We start from the raw sequence: 22,009 nt of genomic DNA on the forward strand, positions 1-22,009 counted from the left end.
TGAGTCTGCCTGTGAGTCGAGACAGTTGTACACTGTGTAGACTCAGTGGATGGATCTGATTCATGCACTAGCCTGCAGGAGGTGGAGCTCCTGCGGTACAGTGCTCTCAGCTCAGTGCTCACTGTTCCTGCTCAATGTGATTGTGACTGAATGATGTGTTTCATGGCTGTTAAGCTTTCTCTCCTTAGCCAGAAGTAATGTGCATATTCAGTAACTAGTATTAAATAATTGGTTATTAATAATATATCTACATAACACTGAATCTATATTAATATATTATTATCAGTGCATAAGCAGCTGCCTCCCCCAGGTGCACTGTACAATCAGTGCAGCTGAATAACTAGGTGAGCCAACTCCCAGAGGACTGTGTCACTCCCTCCATGAGTCACCAGCACTGAGTCTCTGGCAACTCACTGAATCATGTGCACTGTCTGCAATACATTCCAATACAAATGAGTCATGACTCATGTGCCGAGACACTGACTCGAGACACTCCATGAGTCATGTGTCTCAACTCCGTTCAGTGAATCACTTTGCCTATGACTACTTCAAAGTCCTTGGATGTTGTGAGGGCTTTGAAGATCTATGTGAAGCAGACAGCTCGTCACAGGAAATCCGACTCGCTGTTTGTTCTCTATGATCCCAATAAAATTGGGTGTCCTGCTTCAAAGCAGTCTATTGTTCGCTTGATCAGACTTACTATCCAGCATGCTTATTCTACGGCAGGTGTGCGGTTCCAAGATCTGTACAGGCCCACTCTACTAGGTCGGTGGGTTCGTCCTGGGCGGCTGCCTGGGGTGTCTCGGCTTTACAGCTGTGCCGAGCAGCTACTTGGTCAGGTTTGAACACGTTTGCTAAGTTCTACAAGTACGATACTTTGGCCTCTGAGGACCTTCAGTTTGGTAAATCAATTCTGCAGTAACCTCAGCACTCTCCCACCTGGTTTGGGAGCTTTGGTACATCCCCATGGTACTAATGTGGACCCCAGTATCCTCTAGGACGTAAGAGAAAATAGGATTTTAATTACCTACCGGTAAATCCTTTTCTCGTAGTCCGTAGAGGATACTGGGTGCCCGTCTGGTGCTTCTTGTTTTCCTGCACTGTTACTTAGTTAGGTATGGTTTTTGGTTCAGCTGTTGCTGTTCCTGTTCAAGTTTGGTTAGCATGGCTTTCCTCTTGTTTTGTTGTGCTGGTTTGAATCTCACCACTGTTCTTTTAAATCCTTCTCTCAAAGTATGTCCGTCTCCTCGGGCACAGTTTAGACTGAGTCTGGTAGGAGGGGCATAGAGGGAGGAGCCAGTGCACACTATTGATTTCTCAAAGTGCCCAAGGCTCCTAGTGGACCCTTCTATACCCCATGGTACTAATGTGGACCCAGTATCCTCTACGGACTACGAGAAAAGGATTTACTGGTAGGTAATAAAAATCCTATTTTCTTTATAGAATATTCAGAGGTTGTTTCTTTGTACAATTGGGGATATAAATCATAATTACTAATTATTATTATTAGCGATGCAGTCAAGGGATCACTTCAATGTATAAAATGTCAGGGATGCTAGGCATAATTTAATTTATGGATGGCAGTGCTCAAGAGTTCTGAACATACACCTACTTCTATATAATACATGTGGAAGCTTTCAGTGTTACACCTACTGTACTTCTTTATTAAAGGAGTAGAAACTGTCAGTATGCATATATTCCTTTGTACAACAGGAGGAAGCTGTCAGTATATGCCTAGTCACATCGGTTTGCCCCTGGGGATTGCTGCTGATCCCCATCCACACACACACACAGGACCAGCTGCTTCTCTCATGGGCAGCTTTACGTGGCTTGCTCACGAGTTAGTAGCCCCAAGCATCTTTTTGTGTTAATCCCTGAAGGAAAAACTGCATACATTGTTTATAAAGAAATGTTGTGATCAGTGTTTACAATATAAAATATTCATCCCAATATTAGATGGCACTACTGTCTTTGTAAAATTAGTTTAGCTGATCAATAACAGAAATCCACGCACACGAAGCCCCTGGCAAACGCTATTTAGTAGCAAAAGGAGGTGTATAATGATTTACCACATCAGGATTTTCATGTGGTACATTAATGTAAACGTTCTTCTTATAATAAATTTTGAGTGCCATCTTTTTCGATCAATATGTCCGAGCTAGATCTGCCTGGACATTGGAAGCACTTAAGGTGCATACACACTTGCCGATAAAATGAACAACGTTGCTTTTTTTTCTCCCTTCATGAGCGACTTTGTTCCCTTTCTCGGCAAGTGTGTATGCCGGTGAAGGCGGCCGACCCTCGGTGTCTGCAGTGCATGCATGCTCAATCTGGACTGTCGTCCAGGATCTACCTGCACGGCCCGGCCGCTGCGTGACTTCACTGAATGATGTGAACGTTCATATTGCTCAGTGTGTACGGCGGCCGCCAACCGCCCGACCCTGGAGTGGAAACACTAGACGACGTCGCTCATAGAGTCTATTGTATATGCAGCTTTACAGTTGGACTTTTTATGTGAATTTATTTACAAATAGTACATTTTAAACTGATGTAGATGACAGTATATTCGTCGTTTGACTGCATCTGACACAGAATTTAGTTTTTCTTTCCCTCATGCTGTATATATTTTCCAATTCACTAACTCCGTTTATGTTCCCAAACAAACTCCTAATAGAGCATCAGTTATTAGGTGTATACAGAATGGATTGCAGCAAGTGTGCAGTTATTCCGAATACATATAGACCTGAGGTTTATTTACATAAACAAGCATCTATCCACGCAGTCATGATTCCTGGCACAGATAGTCTGTCTAATGATAGTCTGTCTAATTAGAGCAGGATGCCAACAGCTTATGTGGTGCAAATGCGATTGTACATCAAAGGGAGGGCAAGTGTAGAACATAGCGCAGTACAAGTGTCTGCAATCTGGGCTCTGCTTTGTCAGTGAAAATGTCAGCTCATGTTCTTTTGCTGTGTTGGATCCATTGCTTTTCAACAGCTCTGAGACAAAATATTACAATAAAACGCAATTTTATATTTTCTGCATTTTTATGTGTATAATGACTGAATTTTACTCTACCTGTAGGTTCAAGAGTCCTAAAACCTGCCTTTGTGTGTCTACAGGTATTCCTCACAGAGTACGCGGGGCCTCTCCTTATCTACTTACTCTTCTACTTCCGAGTCCCCTTTATTTATGGCCCCAAATATGACTTCATCACAAGCCGGCACTCGGTGGTCCAGTGAGTACTCCTGACAATGTGTTTCTATCTGTAGAAATGAGTACTTCCACACATACAGTACATGGCTCAATGAGAAGGTCCATTTCAGCTTTTGACACATCATTTTGTGTTTATACTGTAACCTGGCTGTTCACGTTCTGTGCTTGGATCCGGCCATATTTCCTTTATGTACAATTTTTATCCTCTAAAGATGCACTTTACGGACAGATAGTACTAGTGTTTTCAGAACGATAATATAAAACAGCCCATAATCAGTCAGACCATAGAAGTATTTACAGTATTCCAGCATAGTTTTTAGAGATTTTTAGCTTATTTTACAACCATAGCAACAGTTTGGAGGCCCAAAGACGGCCTTATTTTCTAGCTGAAGGTATCTGAATCAGATATGGAATCATTTGAAGCTAAATAACTGGAAGAGTATACCTGTACGTATTAATATGAAAACATACAGTATGCAGCAGTAACTATTTCATTCATCTGCATGTGAGGCAGGGACGCTGTAAAATGTCTCCCCGCTTTCAACAGATACACAAACTAACTAGATATAACAATATACAGGATGGGATAACTTGTGCCTCCTAACTGCAGCTCAGTCCAGACTAACAAGAGCACCACTCCTTGAATAACATACAAAAAACAAACAGACAGACAGAGAGGTCTACAAGCGCTGTTTATGTATGGTATAAGATGTTATTTCCAGCACTTTGGAAATCTCCGTAGAGGTGTCCTGTATGCTTCAGAAAATCAGGGAGATGAAAAGGAAGGCAAGCAGTTTTTCGGGTGTAGTATGGTATGCCGGCAGCCGGGCTCCCGGTGACCAGCATACCGGCGCCGGGAGCCTGACCGCCGACATACAGACAGTGTGGTGAGCGCAAATGAGCTCCTTGCGGGCTCGCTGTGCTCGCCACGCTGCGGGCACGGTGGCGCGCTACGCTATTTTATTCTGCCTCCAGGGGGGTCGTGGACCCCCACGAGGGAGAAAAAGTGTCGGTATGCTGGCTGTCGGGATTCCGGCGCCGGTATACTGTGCGCCGGGATCCCGACAGTCTGCATACTGAAGACCACCCCAGTTTTTTTTATATGGGTTGAGGAAACCTCCGGACTCACCTCAACTCAATGAGATGCGTTCATCAAAAGGTTTCTTTTACAGTTTCTCTGCTGTTGCACATTCCCCAGGTTAAAGTGTGCACTACATCACTCTAATAATAAAAGCACTCCCCTAATATTAAGCGGCTACATTCACAAAACAATATCTTTAAAGTTGACCCTACATATAGGCAGTCCAGCAACCCACTAGGCTAGGGTATATGATGCACAGTCCAGATAGTGGGGGTCATTCCGACCTGTTCGCACGCCGCGGTTCGTTGCTGCGGTGCGAACGGTTCTGGAATGCGCATGCGCGGCGTGCGCATTGCGCACGGGCTTCGTTGCCGTTGCGACCGTAAGAAGATGGACAGCAAGAGGGCGTTCCGGGGTGTCAACTTACCGTTTGCTGCCGTTTTCGGGCAAGTGGTAAATAAGACGCAGGCATGTCCAGGCGAACGGAGGGCGGAGGTGTGATGTCAAAGCCGGCCCCATCATCGCTGGATCCGTCGCACAGGGTAAGTATGTCCAGGGCTGGTCTTGTTTTGAGTGAAACTGTTTTAGCATTGCAGGGCTGCACAAGCGAATGCAGCCCTGCTATGCTAAAATACACTCCCCCATAGGCGGAGATTAGTTGATCGCACCAGCAGCAAAAAGTTGCTTGGTGCAATCAACTTGGAATGAGGGCCAGTATCTCTTGTAGCAGCAAAATCACAGAACACTTGATTTCTATAAGATATCCAAACAATTTATTACCATACACTGTATCGTAATTATTTTCACAAAAACATTTAAAACCTAAAAATCTTCATAAAAAGTATAAAAAAAAGAGTCCATATAGAGTAGTTTCACCCCAAAATAGAATATGGTTTGTTCCACTCTACCATGAGGGCCATGAGCAAAATTCCCTAACCACGCTCATGCCGGGAAAGAAAATGGGAGATAAAATATTGGAAAATATCAATGGTATATTAGATTATGGTGGAGATGTGGAAAAATATATACCAAAGGTATATTCGGGCGCTGTAGACGTGGGGTGCCTTACTAAGCAGCTGCCTTAGAACAAAGGGAGAGTCACTCCCACAATTATATAGGGAAACCAAACAACAAATGGGAGGCTGTGCTGAGTAATATTGGTATGTATTACAATATGAGAGGGCAAATAAATGTCTCTATTAAAACAATTTATTGCACAATTAATAGCAATTTATAAAAACATTCATGTCACATTAAATAAAAAATTATAAATTCATATATTAGGTTATTAGAATGTCACCATCCATGTGCATCTGGAGCAAAGGATTTTTTTTTTCTGGGATAGTCCGTTCCTATTATCACCCCTGTAGCAGATAATCAAGTCCAGTGCAAAAGTACCCAAATTGTAATGCAATAAATTGTTTTAATAGAGAAATGTATTTGCTCTCTCATATTGTAATACATTCCAATATTACTCAGCGCAGCCTCCCATATGGTGGAGATGCACCTGGAGGATTCTTTTTATCACCAACTCCTTTTGGAATATACTGTACTTCCTTTCACCCTGAGGAAGTAAGCATATTCTGAAACGCGTTGATGAACACATATCAATAAGTTGAGGTAAGTCCGGAATTTTCCTCAACCCATATGAAAAAGTGCTGCCTATCTCTGACAAAGTTTCCTTTTCATCTCCCTGATTTTCTGAAGCAAATAGGACGCCTCTAAGGAGATTTCCTGAGTGAAGAAAAGAACATCTTAAACCATACCTAATAGCGCTTGTGGACAGCTCTGTTTGTATTTTTTACACACACTAACTAGGTCCATGGAGACTTCAAGATCTGATCACCAGCACCAACTTGGACTGGAGCTGTAACCCCTTGATCAGTAATGTCCATAAGCAGTACGCACCTGCTGCCAGCTGTGATTTCCCTTGGTTGGGGTCTCGCAGTGATACAGCTGTGGCAGCATAGGTTTTATATAAGGTTTCCCTGCAGGATTGGGTACCTGCATATTGGAGGTTAGCCACATAGCCTCTCCTATGTCCTCCGGTTACAACTTGTACCCTGCAGTGAGTGGGTTAGGGAGGGTTATCTGATTTTGTTTGATAATATAATTTTGAGGCAGTATGAAACCTAATAAATTAAATTCTCTGCTGACTATTTATATATCACAATTTTTATCTATTACAGCCTAGCGTGTATCTGTCATTCGTTCCACTACATTAAACGTCTACTGGAGACACTCTTTGTACACCGTTTTTCCCATGGCACAATGCCTTTCAGGAATATTTTCAAGGTAAATGCCCTTTTGGGGTAAATAACTATAGTCTATACCATCGAGCTCCGTGAACAGCTTACTAAAGATCTGCTTAGTTGCAAGGTGTTACCTGGAAGAGAGGAGACCAGGAAGCGATATTGGGGGTTAAGTAAAAGTCTGAGCAGCCCACGCTGCAGAAATTCCGGTGAGTCTGCCCATATTTTTAAAGTGTCAATCATTTAAAAGGCAAAACCAACCTGATTTGCCAGATTTTCCGCAGAGCGTGCCATTCGTAGGCGTGCCATTCGCCCCAATATCTGGGTGAGACAACGAGCTTAGGTAGGAGATTTTATTAGATTGAATTAGAGAAGCTGTTTAAGTAACATAAGTCACATAGGGCCTAATTCAAGGTTGATTGCAAAACATTTCCTCTAATGGACAAAACCATGGCCCTCATTCCGAGTCGTTCGCTCGGTATATTTCATCGCATCGCAGTGAAATTCCGCTTAGTACGCATGCGCAATATTCGCACTGCGACTGCGCCAAGTAATTTTACAATGAAGAAAGTATTTTTACTCACGGCTTTTTCTTCGCTCCGGCGATCGTAATGTGATTGACAGGAAATGGGTGTTACTGGGCGGAAACACGGCGTTTCAGGGGCGTGTGGTTAAAAACGCTACCGTTTCCGGAAAAAACGCAGGAGTGGCCGGAGAAACGGAGGAGTGTCTGGCCGAACGCTGGGTGTGTTTATGACGTCAAACCAGGAACGACAAGCACTGAACTGATCGCAGATGCCGAGTAAGTCTGAAGCTACTCTGAAACTGCTAAGTAGTTTGTAATCGCAATATTGCGAATACATCGTTCGCAATTTTAAGAAGCTAAGATTCACTCCCAGTAGGCGGCGGCTTAGCGTGTGTAACTCTGCTAAAATCGCCTTGCGAGCGATCAACTCGGAATGAGGGCCCATGTGCATTGCAGGTGGGGCAGATCTAACATGTGCAAAGAGAGTTAGATTTGGGGTGTGGGGGGGAGGGTGTTGAAACTAAAATCTAAATTGATGTGTAAAAATAAAGCAGCCAGTATTCACCCTGCACAGAAACAATATATCCCACCCAAATCCAACTCTCTCAGCATGTTATATCTGCCCCACCTGCAGTGTACATGGTTTTGCCCATTAGAGGAAAATGTTGTTTCTGCAGCAGGGTACATTGTGTTCTTGATCCAGAGGCACCAACAGGCTAAAGCTTTAGGCTGTTCCAGGATGCATTGGAACCCCGCCTCCAGGCACTGGAGCACAGTTTCGAGTTGGTGCCTGCAGCAGCAAGTCACTTAACAGGGGGGCTGTACTGGGCAGCCCTGAAAAGCTTGGCCCGCAGCGCTGATATGTGTGACATTCTGAGCTGCGGCTCCATCACCTACCAAGCAGCGTTGCATACTCCCACAGCCTTTTCCCGGGCATTTGCGGCGGAGACGCTTCGGTTTTAGGCACACGGTCGCAGACGCTCTCCTGGTTCGTGTGGCTGCTACTGAAGGGAGGAGGTAAGAGGGTCCCCCAGGCGGGACCCACCATTAAATCGCGTTCCTGTCTCGGTCTAGGGAGACGGACTGCGACACTGGCGTTGACACTGTCACCGAGCAGGGACCCCACTAGACCACCAGGGCATACGAGTACAGGTTGGGTGTACTAAAGCCCATTTCTCTTACGTCCTAGAGGATGCTTGGGACTCCGTAAGGACCATGGGGCTCCGCAGGAAGCATGGGCACTGTAAAGCTTTAGAATGGGTGTGCACTGGCTCCTCCCTCTATGCCCCTCCTCCAGACCTCAGTTGATTCCTGTGCCCAGTGGAGACTGGATGCACTGCAGGGGAGCTCTCCTGAGTTTCTCTGAAAAAGCTTTTGTTAGGTTTATTATTTTCAGGGAGCACTGCTGGCAACAGGCTCCCTGATTTGTGGGACTGAGGGGAGAGAAGCAGACCCTACTTCAGTGATAGGCTCTGCTTCTTAGGCTACTGGACACCATTAGCTCCAGAGGGAGTCGGAACGCAGGTCTCACCCTCGCCGTTCGTCCCGGAGCCGCGCCGCCGTCCTCCTCACAGAGCCGGAAGAAAGAAGCCGGGTGAGTATAAGAAGAAAGAAGACTTCAAAGGCGGCAGAAGACTTCAGATCTTCATGAGGTAACGCGCAGTGGTAACGTTGCGCGCCATTGCTCCCAGCTCACACACACAGGCACCACAGTAAGGGTGCAGGGCGCAGGGGGGGCGCCCTGGGCAGCAAATATACCTCAGATAACACTGGCAAAGTATATTTCTCTAACGTCCTAGTGGATGCTGGGGACTCCATCAGGACCATGGGGAATAGCGGCTCCGCAGGAGACAGGGCACAAAAAGCAAGCTTTTAGGATCACATGGTGTGTACTGGCTCCTCCCCCTATGACCCTCCTCCAAGCCTCAGTTAGGTTTTTGTGCCCGGCCGAGAAGGGTGCAATCTAGGTGGCTCTCTTAAAGAGTTATTTAGAAAAAGTTTTTAGGTTCTTTATTTTCAGTGAGTCCTGCTGGCAACAGGCTCACTGCATCGAGGGACTTAGGGGAGAGATTTTCAACTCACCTGCGTGCAGGATGGATTGGATTCTTAGGCTACTGGACTTAGCTCCAGAGGGAGTCGGAACACAGGGCTCGCCCTGGGGTTCGTCCCGGAGCCGCGCCGCCGACCCCCCTTGCAGACGCTGAAGATGAAGAGGTCCGGAACCAGGCGGCAGAAGACTCTGTCTTCATCAGGTAGCGCACAGCACTGCAGCTGTGCGCCATTGTTGTCAGCACACTTCACACAGCGGTCACGGAGGGTGCAGGGCGCTGGGGGGGGGGCGCCCTGGGCAGCAATGTATAATACCTGTATGGCGAAAAATACATCACATATAGCCCTTGAGGCTATATGGATGTATTTAACCCCTGCCAGATATCTAAAACTCCGGAGAAGAAGCCCGCCGAAAAGGGGGCGGGGCCTATTCTCCTCAGCACACAGCGCCATTTTCCCTCACAGAAAGGCTGGTGGGAAGGCTCCCATGCTCTCCCCTGCACTGCACTACAGAAACAGGGTTAAAACAGAGAGGGGGGGCACTGATTTGGCGATATGTATATATATTAAAATGCTATAAGGGAGGAACACTTATATAAAGGTTGTCCCTGGATAATTATAGCGTTTTGGTGTGTGCTGGCAAACTCTCCCTCTGTCTCCCCAAAGGGCTAGTGGGTCCTGTCCTCTATCAGAGCATTCCCTATGTGTGTGCTGTATGTCGGTACGTGTGTGTCGACATGTATGAGGAAAATATTGGTGAGGAGGCGGAGCAAATTGCCTGTAATGGTGATGTCACTCTCTAGGGAGTCGACACCGGAATGGATGGCTTATTTATGGAAATTACGTGACAATGTCAACACGCTGCAAGCCGGTTGACGACATGAGAGGGCCGGCGAACAAATTAGTATCTGTCCAGGCGTCTCAAACACCGTCAGGGGCTGTAAAATGCCCATTTACCTCAGTCGGTCGACACAGACCCAGACACGGACACTGATTTCAGTGTCGACGGTGAAGAAACAAACGTATTTTCTTTTAGGGCCACACGTTAAGGGCAATGAAGGAGGTGTTACATATTTCTGATACTCCAAGTACCACAAAAAAGGGTATTATGTGTGAGGTGAAAAAACTACCTGTAGTTTTTCCTGAATCAGATAAATTAAATGAAGTGTGTGATGATGCGTGGGTTTCCCCCGATAGAAAATTATTGGCGGTATACCCTTTCCCGCCAGAAGTTAAGGCGCGGTGGGAAACACCCCTCGGGGTGGATAAGGCGCTCACACGCTTATCAGAACAAGTGGCGGTACCATCTACGGATAGGGCCGTACTTAAGGAGCCAGCTGATAGGAGGCTGAAAAATATCCTAAAAAGTATACACACACATGCTGGTGTTATACTGCGACCAGCGATCGCCTCAGCCTGGATGTGCAGAGCTGAGGTGGCTTGGTCGGATTCCCTGACTAAAAATATTGATACCTTTGACAGGGACAGTATTTTATGGACTATAGAGCATTTAAAGGATGCATTTCTATATATGCGAGATGCGCAGAGGGATATTTGCACTCTGGCATCAAGAGTAAATGCGATGTCCATATCTGCAAGAAGATGTTTATGGACACGACAGTGGTCAGGTGATGCAGATTCCAAACGGCACAAAGATGTATTGCCGTATAAAGGGGAGGAGTTATTTGGGGTCGGTCCATGGGACCTGGTGGCCAGGGCAACTGCTGGAAAATCCACCGTTTTTTACCCTAAGTCACATCTCTGCAGAAAAAGACACCGTCTTTTCAGCCTCAGTCCTTTCGTCCCTATAAGAGTCATATCTGCCCAGGGATAGAGGAAAGGGAAGAAGACTGCAGCAGGCAGCCCATTCCCAGGAACAGAAGCCCTCCACCGCTTCTACCAAGTTCTCAGCATGACGCTGGGACCGTACAGGACCCCTGGATCCTACAAGTAGTATCCAAGGGGTACAGATTGGAATGTCGAGAGGTTTCCCCCCTCGCAGGTTCCTGTAGTCTGCTGTACCAATGTCTCCCTCCGACAGGGAGGCAGTATTGAAAACAATTCACAAGCTGTATTCCCAGCAGGTGATAATAAAATTACCCCTCCGACAACAAGGAAAGGGGTATTACTCCACACTATATGGTGGTACTGAAGGCTAGGTGAGACCTATTCTAAATCTGAAAAATTTGAACACTTACAAGGGTTCAAATCCAGATGGAGTCACTCAGAGCAGTGATAGCAAAGAACAAGGGGACTATATGGTGTCCCGGGACATCAGGGATGCTTACCTCCATGTCCCAAAATTTGCCTTTTCTCACCAAGGGTACCTCAGGTTCGTGGTACAGAACTGTCACTATCAGTTTCAAGACGATGCCGTTGGATTGTCCAAGGCACCCCGGGTCCTTACCAAGGTAATGACCGAAAGGAGGATTCGTCTTCAAAGAAAATGGACGACCTCCTGATAAGAACAAGGTCCAGAGAACAGTTGGAGGTCGGAGTAGCACTATCTCAAGTAGTTCTACGACAGCACGGGTGGATTCTAAATATTCCAAAACCGCAGTTGTTCCGACGACACGTCTGCTGGTCCTAGGGATGATTCTGGACACAGTCCAGGAAAAGGTGTTTCTCCCAGAGGAGAAAGCCAGGGAGTTATCCGAGCTAATCGGGATCCTCCTAAAACCAGGAAAAGTGTCAGTGCATCATTGCACAAGAGTCCTGGTAAAAATGGTGGCTTATTACGAAGCGCTTCCATTCGGCAGATTTCACGCAAGAACTCTTCAGTGGGATCTGCTGGACAAATGGTCCGGATCGCATCTTCAGATGCATCAGCGGATAACCCTATATCCAAGGACAAGGGTGTCTCTCCTGTGGTGATTACAGAGTGCTCATCTTCTAGAGGGCCGCAGATTCGGCATTCAGGATTGGATGCTCGTGACCACGGAGGCCAGCCTGAGAGGCTGGGGAGCAGTCACACAAGGAGTGTGATCAAGTCTGGAGAATTCTCTCCACATAAATATACTGGAGCTAAGAGCAAATTTATAATGCTCTAAGCTTAGCAAGACCTCTGCTTCAAGGTCAGCCGGTATTGATCCAGTGGGATAACATCACGGCAGTCGCCCACGTAAACAGAAAGGGCGGCACAAGAAGCAGGAGGGCAGTGGCAAAACTGCAAGGATTTTTCGCTAGGCGGAAAATCATGTGATAGCACTGTCAGCAGTGTTCATTCCGGGAGTGGACGACTGGGAAGCAGACTTCCTCAGCAGGCACGACCTCCACCCGGGAGAGTGGGAACTTCATCGGGAAGTTTTCCGCATGATTGTGAACCGTTGGGAAAGACCAAAGGTGGACATGATGGCGTCCCGCCCGAACAAAAAATGGGACAGGTATTGCGCCAGGTCACGAGACCTTCAGGCGATAGCTGTGGACGTCCTGGTAACACCGTGGGTGTAACAGTCGGTGTATGTGTTCCCTCCTCTGCTTCTCATAACCAAGGTATTGAGAATTATAAGACATAGAGGAGTAAGAACTATACTCGTGGCTCCGGATTGGCCAAGAGGGACTTGGTAACCGGAACTTCAAGAGATGCTCACAGAGGACTAATGGCCTCGGGAGCTAAGAAGGGATTTGCTTTCAGCAAGTACCATGTCTGTTCCAAGAGGAACCGTGGCATCGGCCTTTAAGAAAGGACCTGCTCCAGCAGGGACCTTGTCTGTTCCAAGACTTACCGCGACTGCGTTTGACGGCATGGCGGTTTGAACGCCGGATCCTAAGGGAAAAGGCATTCCGGAAGAGGTCATACCTACCCTGGTCAAAGCCAGGAAGGAAGTGACCGCACAACGTTATCACCACATGTGGTAAAAATATGTTGCGTGGGTGAGGCCAGGAAGGCCCCACGAAAAAATTTCAACTAGGTCGATTTCTGCACTTCCTGCAAACAGGAGTGTCTATGAGCCTCAAATTGGGGTCCATTAAGGTTCAAGTTTCGGCCCTATAGATTTTCTTCCAGAAAGAATTGGCTTCAGTTCCTGAAGTCCAGACGTTTGTCAAGGGAGTATTGCATATACAGCCCTTGTGTGCCTCCAGTGGCACCGTGGGATCTCAACGTAGTGTTGGGATTCCTCAAATCATATTGGTTTGAACCACTCAAATCTGTGGATTTGAAATATCTCACATGGAAAGTGACCATGCTGTTGGCCCTGGCCTCGGCCAGGCGATTGTCAAAATTGGCGGCTTTGTCTTACAAAAGCCCATATTTGATTTTCCATTCGGACAGGGCAGAACTGCGGACTCGTCCCCAGTTTCTTCCTAAGGTGGTGTCAGCGTTTCACCTGAAACAACCTATTGTGGTGCCTGCGGCTACTAGGGACTTGGAGGACTCCAAGTTGCTAGACGTTGTCAGGGCCCTGAAAATATATATATATATATAATTCCAGGACGGCTGGAGTCAGAAAGTCTGACTTGCTGTTTATATTGTAGGCACCCAAAAAGCTGGGTGCTCCTGCTTCTAAGCAGACTATTGCTCGTTGGATTTGTAGTACAATTCAGCTTGCACATTCTGTGGCAGGCCTGCCACAGCCAAAATCTGTAAATGCCCATTCCACAAGGAAGGTGGGCTCATCTTGGGCGGCTGCCCGAGGGGTCTCGGCTTTACAACTTTGCCGAGCAGCTACTTGGTCAGGGGCAAACACGTTTGATAAATTCTACAAATTTGATACCCTGGCTGAGGAGGACCTGGAGTTCTCTCATTCGGTGCTGCAGAGTCATCCGCACTCTCCCGCCCGTTTGGGAGCTTTGGTATAATCCCCATGGTCCTGACGGAGTCCCCAGCATCCACTAGGACGTTAGAGAAAATAAGATTTTACTTACCGATAAATCTATTTCTCATAGTCCGTAGTGGATGCTGGGCGCCCATCCCAAGTGCGGATTGTCTGCATTACTTGTACATAGTTATTGTTACAAAAAAATCAGGTTATTATTGTTGTGAGCCATCTTTTTTAGAGGCTACTTCATTGTTATCATACTGTTAACTGGGTTCAAATCACAAGTTGTACGGTGTGATTGGTGTGGCTGGTATGAGTCTTACCCGGGATTCAAGATCCTTCCTTATTGTGTACGCTCGTCCGGGCACAGTACCTAACTGAGGCTTGGAGGAGGGTCATAGGGGGAGGAGCCAGTACACACCATGTGATCCTAAAAGCTTGCTTTTTGTGCCCTGTCTCCTGCGGAGCCGCTATTCCCCATGGTCCTGACGGAGTCCCCAGCATCCACTACGGACTATGAGAAATAGATTTATCGGTAAGTAAAATCTTATTATATATACTGTAGAGGCTATATATTCCAAATCCCCCGCCAGTATAAAGATTTAGAGCGGGACCGAAGCCCGCCGTCGGGGGGCGGAGCTTGATCCTCCAGCACTAACCAGCGCCATTTTCTCCTCAGCATGCTGCAGAGAAGCGGCCCCGGACTCTCCCCTGCTGTCACCTAATACAGAGGGTCAAAATGAGGGGGGGCACGTTATTTGGCGCAAAATTTGTGAAAGAGTGCTTTTACACACACACACACACACGCGCGTATATATATATATATATATATATATATATATATCTCTGACGTCCTAGTGGATGCTGGGAACTCCGTAAGGACCATGGGGAATAGACGGGCTCCGCAGGAGACTGGGCACTCTAAAAGAAAGATTAGGTACTATCTGGTGTGCACTGGCTCCTCCCACTATGACCCTCCTCCAGACCTCAGTTAGATTTCTGTGCCCGGCCGAGCTGGATGCACACTAGGGGCTCTCCTGAGCTCCTAGAAAGAAAGTTTATTTTAGGTTTTTTATTTTACTGTGAGACCTGCTGGCAACAGGCTCACTGCATCGAGGGACTAAGGGGAGAAGAAGCGAACCTACCTAACTGGTGGTAGCTTGGGCTTCTTAGGCTACTGGACACCATTAGCTCCAGAGGGATCGACCGCATGGGACTGGCCTTGGTGTTCGTTCCCGGAGCCGCGCCGCCGTCCCCCTTACAGAGCCAGAAGCAAGAAGAGGTCCGGAAAATCGGCGGCAGAAGACATCAGTCTTCACCAAGGTAGCGCACAGCACTGCAGCTGTGCGCCATTGCTCCTCATACACACTTCACACTCCGGTCACTGAGGGTGCAGGGCGCTGGAGGGGGCGCCCTGAGCAGCAATAAAAACACCTTGGCTGGCAAATATATCACAATATATAGCCCCAGAGGCTATATATGTGATAAATACCCCTGCCAGAATCCATTAAAAAGCGGGAGAAAAGTCCGCGAAAAAAGGGCGGAGCTATCTCCCTCAGCACACTGGCGCCATTTTCTCTTCACAGTGCAGCTGGAAGACAGCTCCCCAGGCTCTCCCCTGTAGTTTGCAGGCTCACAGGGTTAAAAAGAGAGGGGGGGCAGTAAATTTAGGCGTCATATTGTATATACAAGCAGCTATTGGGAAAAATTCACTCAATATAGTGTTAATCCCTAAATTATATAGCGCTCTGGTGTGTGCTGGCATACTCTCTCTCTGTCTCCCCAAAGGGCTGTGTGGGGTCCTGTCCTCAGTCAGAGCATTCCCTGTGTGTGTGCGGTGTGTCTGTACGGCTGTGTCGACACGTTTGATGGCTTATGTGGTGGCAGAGCAGATGCCGATAAATGTGATGTCGCCCCCTGTGGGGCCGACACCAGAGTGGATGGATAGGTGGAAGGTATAAACCGACAGTGTCAACTCCTTACATAAAAGGCTGGATGACGTAACAGCTGTGGGACAGCCGGCTTCTCAGCCCGCGCCTGCCCAGGCGTCTCAAAGACCATCAGGGGCTCAAAAACGCCCGCTCCCTCAGATGGCAGACACAGATGTCGACACGGAGTCTGACTCCAGTGTCGACGAGGTTGAGACATATACACAATCCACTAGGAACATCCGTTACATGATCCCGGCAATAAAAAATGTGTTACACATTTCTGACATTAACCCAAGTACCACTAAAAAAGGGTTTTATGTTTGGGGAGAAAAAGCAGGCAGTGTTTTGTTCCCCCATCAAATAAGTGAATGAAGTGTGAAAAAGCGTGGGTTCCCCCGATAAGAAACTGGTAATTTCTAAAAAGTTACTAATGGCGTACCCTTTCCCGCCAGAGGATAAGTTATGCTGGGAGATATCCCCTAGGGTGGATAAGGCGCTCACACGTTTGTCAAAAAAGGTGGCACTGCCGTCTTAGGATACGGCCACTTTGAAGGTACCTGCTGATAAAAAGCAGGAGGCTATCCTGAAGTCTGTATTTACACACTCAGGTACTAGACTGAGACCTGCAGATAGTGCTGCTGCAGCGTGGTCTGTGACCCTGTCAAACAGGGATACTATTTTGCGAACATAAGAGCATATTAAAGACGTTGTCTTATATATGAGGGATGCACAGAGGGATATTTTGCCGGCTGGCATCCAGAATTAATGCAATGTCCATTCTGTCAGGAGGGTATTAGAGACCCGACACTGGACAGGTGATGCTGACTTTAAAAGGCACATAGAGCCTTATAAGGGTGAGGAATTGTTTGGGGATGGTCTCTGGGACCTCGTATCCACAGCAACAGCTGGGAAGAAATTTTTTTACCTCAGGTTTCCTCACAGCCTAAGAAAGCACTGTATTATCAGGTACAGTCCTTTCGGCTTCAGAAAAGCAAGCGGGTCAAAGGCGCTTCCTTTCTGCACAGAGACGAGGGAAGAGGGAAAAAGCTGCACCAGTCAGCCAGTTCCCAGAATCAAAATTCTTCCCCCGCTTCCTCTGAGTCCACCGCATGACGCGGGGGCACCACAGGCGTAGCCAGGTACGGTGGGGGGCCGCCTCAAAAATTTCAGCGATCAGTGGGCTCGCTCACGGGTGGATCCCTGGATCCTTCAAGTAGTATCTCAGGGGTACAAGCTGGAATTCGAGGCGTCTCCCCCCCGCCGTTTCCTCAAATCTGCCTTGCCGACAACTCCCTCAGGCAGGGAGGCTGTGCTAGAGGCAATTCACAAGCTGTATTCCCAGCAGGTGATAGTCAAGGTGCCCCTACTTCAACAAGGACGGGGTTACTATTCCACACTGTTTGTGGTACCGAAACCGGACGGTTCGGTGAGACCTATTTTAAATTTGAAATCCTTGAACACATACATAAAAAAATTCAAGTTCAAGATGGAATCGCTCAGGGCGGTTATTGCAAGCCTGGAGGAGGGGGATTACATGGTATCCCTGGACATCAAGGATGCTTACCTACATGTCCCCATTTACCATCCTCACCAGGAGTACCTCAGATTTGTGGTACAGGATTGCCATTACCAATTCCAAACACTGCCGTTTGGACTGTCCACGGCACCGAGGGTATTTACCAAGGTAATGGCAGAAATGATGATACTCCTTCGAAAGAAGGGAGTTTTAATTATCCCGTACTTGGACGATCTCCTGATAAAGGCGAGATCCAGAGAGCAGTTGTTGGTCGGAGTAGCACTATCTCGGGAAGTGCTACAACAGCACGGATGGATTCTATACATTCCAAAGTCACAGCTGGTTCCTACCACACGCCTACTGTTCCCTGCGATGGTTCTGGACACAGAACAGAAAAAAGTGTTTCTCCCGCAGGAGAAAACCAAGGAGCTGTCATCTCTAGTCAGAGACCTCCTGAAACCAAAACGGGTATCGGTGCATCACTGCACACGAGTTTACGAAGCAAAATTCCGTTCGGCAGGTTCCATGCAAGAACCTTTCAGTGGGACCTCTTGGACAAGTGGTCGGGATCGCATCTTCAGATGCATCGGCTGATACCCTGGTCCTTGGAGACAGGGTTATCTCTACTGTGGTGGCTGCAGAGTGCTCATCTTCAAGAGGGCCGCAGATTCGGCATACAGGACTGGGTCCTGGTAACCACGGATGCCAGCCTTCGAGGCTGGGGGGCAGTCACACAGGGAAGAAATTTCCAAGGACTTTGGTCAAGTCAGGAGTCGTCCCTACACATAAATATTCTGGAACTGAGGGCCTTTTACAATGCCCTAAGTCTGGCAAGGCCTCTGCTTCAAAACCAGCCGGTACTGATCCAATCGGACAACATCACGGCGGTCGCCCATGTAAACCGACAGGGCGGCACAAGAAGCAGGATGGCGATGGCAGAAGCCACAAGGATTCTCCGATGGGCGGAAAATCACGTCTTCGCACTATCAGCAGTGTTCATTCCGGGAGTGGTCAACTGGGAAGCAGACTTCCTCAGCAGACACGACCTACACCCGGGAGAGTGGGGACTTCATCCAGAAGTCTTCCAACTGTTGGTAAACCGTTGGGAAAGGCCACAGGTGGACATGATGGCGTCCCGCCTAAACAAAAAACTAGATATTGCGCCAGGTCAAGGGACCCTCAGGCACTAGCTGTGGACGCTCTAGTGACACCGTGGGTGTACCAGTCGGTTTATGTATTCCCTCCTCTGCCTCTCATACCAAAGGTACTGAGAATAATAAGAAAACGAGGAGTAAGAACGATACTCGTGGTTCCGGATGGGCCAAGAAGAGCTTGGTACCCAGAACTTCAAGAAATGATATCAGAGGACCCATGGCCTCTACCGCTCAGACAGGATCTGCTACAGCAGGGGCCCTGTCTGTTCCAAGACTTACCGCGGCTGCGTTTGATGGCATGGCGGTTGAATTCCGGATCCTAAAGGAAAAGGGCATTCCGGAGGAAGTCATTCCTACGCTGATAAAAGCCAGCAAAGAAGTAACCGCAAACCATTATCACCGTATTTGGCGAAAATATGTTGCGTGGTGTGAGGCCAGGAAGGCCCCAACAGAGGAATTTCAGCTGGGTCGTTTACTGCACTTCCTACAGTCAGGAGTGACTATGGGCCTAAACTTGGGTTCCATTAAGGTCCAGATTTCGGCTCTGTCGATTTTCTTCCAGAAAGAACTGGCTTCACTGCCTGGAGTTCAGACATTTGTAAAGGGAGTGCTACATATTCAGCCCCCTTTTGTGCCTCCTGTGGCACCTTGGGATCTCAACGTGGTGTTGAGTTTCCTAAAATCACATTGGTTTGAGCCACTTAAAACTGTGGATTTGAAATATCTCACGTGGAAAGTGGTCATGTTATTGGCCTTGGCTTCGGCCAGGCGTGTGTCAGAATTGGTGGCTTTGTCATGTAAAAGCCCTTATCTGATTTTCCATATGGATAGGGCAGAATTGAGGACTCGTCCCCAGTTTCTTCCTAAGGTGGTATCAGCTTTTCACTTGAACCAACCTATTGTAGTGCCTGCGGCTACTAGGGACTTGGAAGATTCCAAGTTACTGGACGTAGTCAGGGCCTTAAAAATGTATATTTCCAGGACGGCTGGAGTCAGGAAAACTGACTCGCTTTTTATCCTGTAGGCACCCAACAAAATAGGTGCTCCTGCTTCTAAGCAGACTATTGCTCGCTGAATTTGTAGCACAATTCAGCTGGAGCATTCTGCGGCTGGATTGCCGCATCCTAAATCCGTAAAAGCCCATTCCACGAGGAAAGTGGGCTCATCTTGGGCGGCTGCCCGAGGGGTTTCGACTTTACAACTTTGCCGAGCTGCAACTTGGTCAGGGGCAAACACGTTTGCAAAATTCTACAATTTTGATACCCTGGCTGAGGAGGACCTTGAGTTCTCTCATTCGGTGCTGCAGAGTCATCCGCACTCTCCCGCCCGTTTGGGAGCTTTGGTATAATCCCCATGGTCCTTACGGAGTTCCCATCATCCACTAAGACGTCAGAGAAAATAAGATTTTACACACCGGTAAATCTATTTCTCGTAGTCCGTAGTGGATGCTGGGCGCCTATCCCAAGTGCGGATTGCCTGCAATACTTGTATGTAGTTATTGCCTAACTAAGGGTTATTGTTGAGCCATCTGTTGAGAGGCTCAGTTATATTTCAGACTGTTAACTGGGTATAGTATCACGAGTTATACGGTGTGATTGGTGTGGCTGGTATGAGTCTTACCCGGGATTCAAAATCCTTCCTTATTGTGTCAGCTCTTCCGGGCACAGTATCCTAACTGAGGTCTGGAGGAGGGTCATAGTGGGAGGAGCCAGTGCACACCAGATAGTACCTAATCTTTCTTTTAGAGTGCCCAGCCTCCTGCGGAGCCCGTCCATTCCCCATGGTCCTTACGGAGTTCCCACCATCCACTACGGACTACGAGAAATAGATTTACCGGTGAGTAAAATCTTATTTTATATATATATATATATATATATATATATGCGCTGACAGACTGGGATTTTTGTCTCAGTGTACAGTGGCGCTGGGTGTGTGCTGGCATACTCTCTCTCTGTCTCTCCTAAGGGCCTTATTGTGGGTCAGTCCTCATAATATTAGGTATCCCAGTGTGTGTGGGGGTGTCAGTACGTGTGTGTCGACATGTCTGAGGTGGAAAGCTCATCTAAGGAGGAGGCAGAGCTGATGATTGTGGTGTCTCTGTCGGCGCCGCCGACACCTGATTGGATGGATATGTGGAATGTTTTAAACACAATGGACAAAGCTGAGTCCAAAGAAAAAAGCAGGGAGTTAATCCATAGCTTTGACTGTGTCACAGGGCCCTTCGGGGTCTCAGAAACGTCCCCTTTCACAGTTAGTAGACACTGATACCGACACGGATTCCGACTCCAGTGTCGACGATGATGATGCTAAGTTGCACCCAAGGGTGGCCAAGAGTATTCAATATATGTTTATTGCAATAAAAGATGTTTTGCATATCACGAAGGACCCCTCTGTCCCTGACATACGGGTCTGCATATTAAGTAAATGAAACCTGAGGTAAATTTTCCCCCATCTCACGAGCTGAACGCCCAGTTTGAAAAGCTTGGGAAACTCCAGATAAGAAACTGCAGATTCCCAAGAGAATTATTATGGCGTAATCTTTCCACTCCCAGGACAGGTTATGGTGGGATTCCCCACCCACGGTGAACAAGGCTTTAACGCGCTTGTCAAAAAAGGTGGTGCTACCATCTCCGGATACGGCAACCCTCAAGGATCCTGCTGATCGCAGACAGGAAACTACCTTAAAATCGATTTATACACATACGGGTGCCCTACTAAGGCCGGCAGTAGCGTCGGCATGCATGGGTAGCGCAGCTGCAGCGTGGGCAGATGCCTTGTCATCTGACATTGACTTTGACACCCTAGATAAAGATACCATTTTGTTGACCTTGGGTCACATTAAAGACGCAGCATTATATATGAGAGAAGCTGCGAGAGATATTGGGCTGTTGGGTGCAAGAGCCAATGCCATGGCAATTTCTACTGGACGGTCCCTGTGGACCCACCAATGGTCAGGTGATGCTGATACAAAAATACATTTGGAGGCTTGGCCTTACAAAGGTGAAGTTTTATTTGGGGCTTCGCGGATCTGATTACCACAGCTACCGCGGGTAAATCTTCTTTCTCTGACGTCCTAGTGGATGCTGGGGACTCCGTAAGGACCATGGGGAATAGCGGCTCCGCAGGAGACTGGGCACAGCTAAGAAAGATTTAGGACTACCTGGTGTGCACTGGCTCCTCCCACTATGACCCTCCTCCAGACCTCAGTTAGAATCCTGTGCCCGGCTGAGCTTGGATGCACACTAGGGGCTCTCCTGAGCTCCTAGAGAGAAAGTATATTTTAGGTTTTTTATTTTACAGTGAGATCTGCTGGCAACAGACTCACTGCAGCGAGGGACTAAGGGGAGAAGAAGCGAACCTACCTAACTGGTGGTAGCTTGGGCTTCTTAGGCTACTGGACACCATTAGCTCCAGAGGGATCGACCGCATGGAACCGGCCATTGATGTTCGGTCCCAGAGCCGCGCCGCCGGCCCCCTTACAGAGCCAGAAGCAAGAAGAGTCCGGAAAATCGGCGGCAGAAGAC

The 22,009-nt window shown here is 47.7% G+C and overlaps 1 protein-coding gene across 4 annotated transcripts in view; it reads left to right on the forward strand.

Annotated features, from left to right (window-relative positions):
• TECR (trans-2,3-enoyl-CoA reductase) overlaps positions 1-22,009 on the forward strand; it is a 164,197-nt gene that overhangs the window by 82,353 nt on the left and 59,835 nt on the right. For all 4 annotated transcript variants that reach the window (XM_063931729.1, XM_063931730.1, XM_063931728.1 and 1 more), the window contains 2 exons: positions 3,123-3,238; positions 6,487-6,592. In XM_063931729.1, the coding sequence (XP_063787799.1) occupies positions 3,123-3,238; positions 6,487-6,592 (222 nt within the window). The remainder of the gene's footprint in view (positions 1-3,122; positions 3,239-6,486; positions 6,593-22,009) is intronic.

Source organism: Pseudophryne corroboree, chromosome 6 (genome assembly GCF_028390025.1).
Source record: "Pseudophryne corroboree isolate aPseCor3 chromosome 6, aPseCor3.hap2, whole genome shotgun sequence".
In the NCBI taxonomy this organism is placed as follows: Eukaryota; Metazoa; Chordata; class Amphibia; order Anura; family Myobatrachidae; genus Pseudophryne; species Pseudophryne corroboree.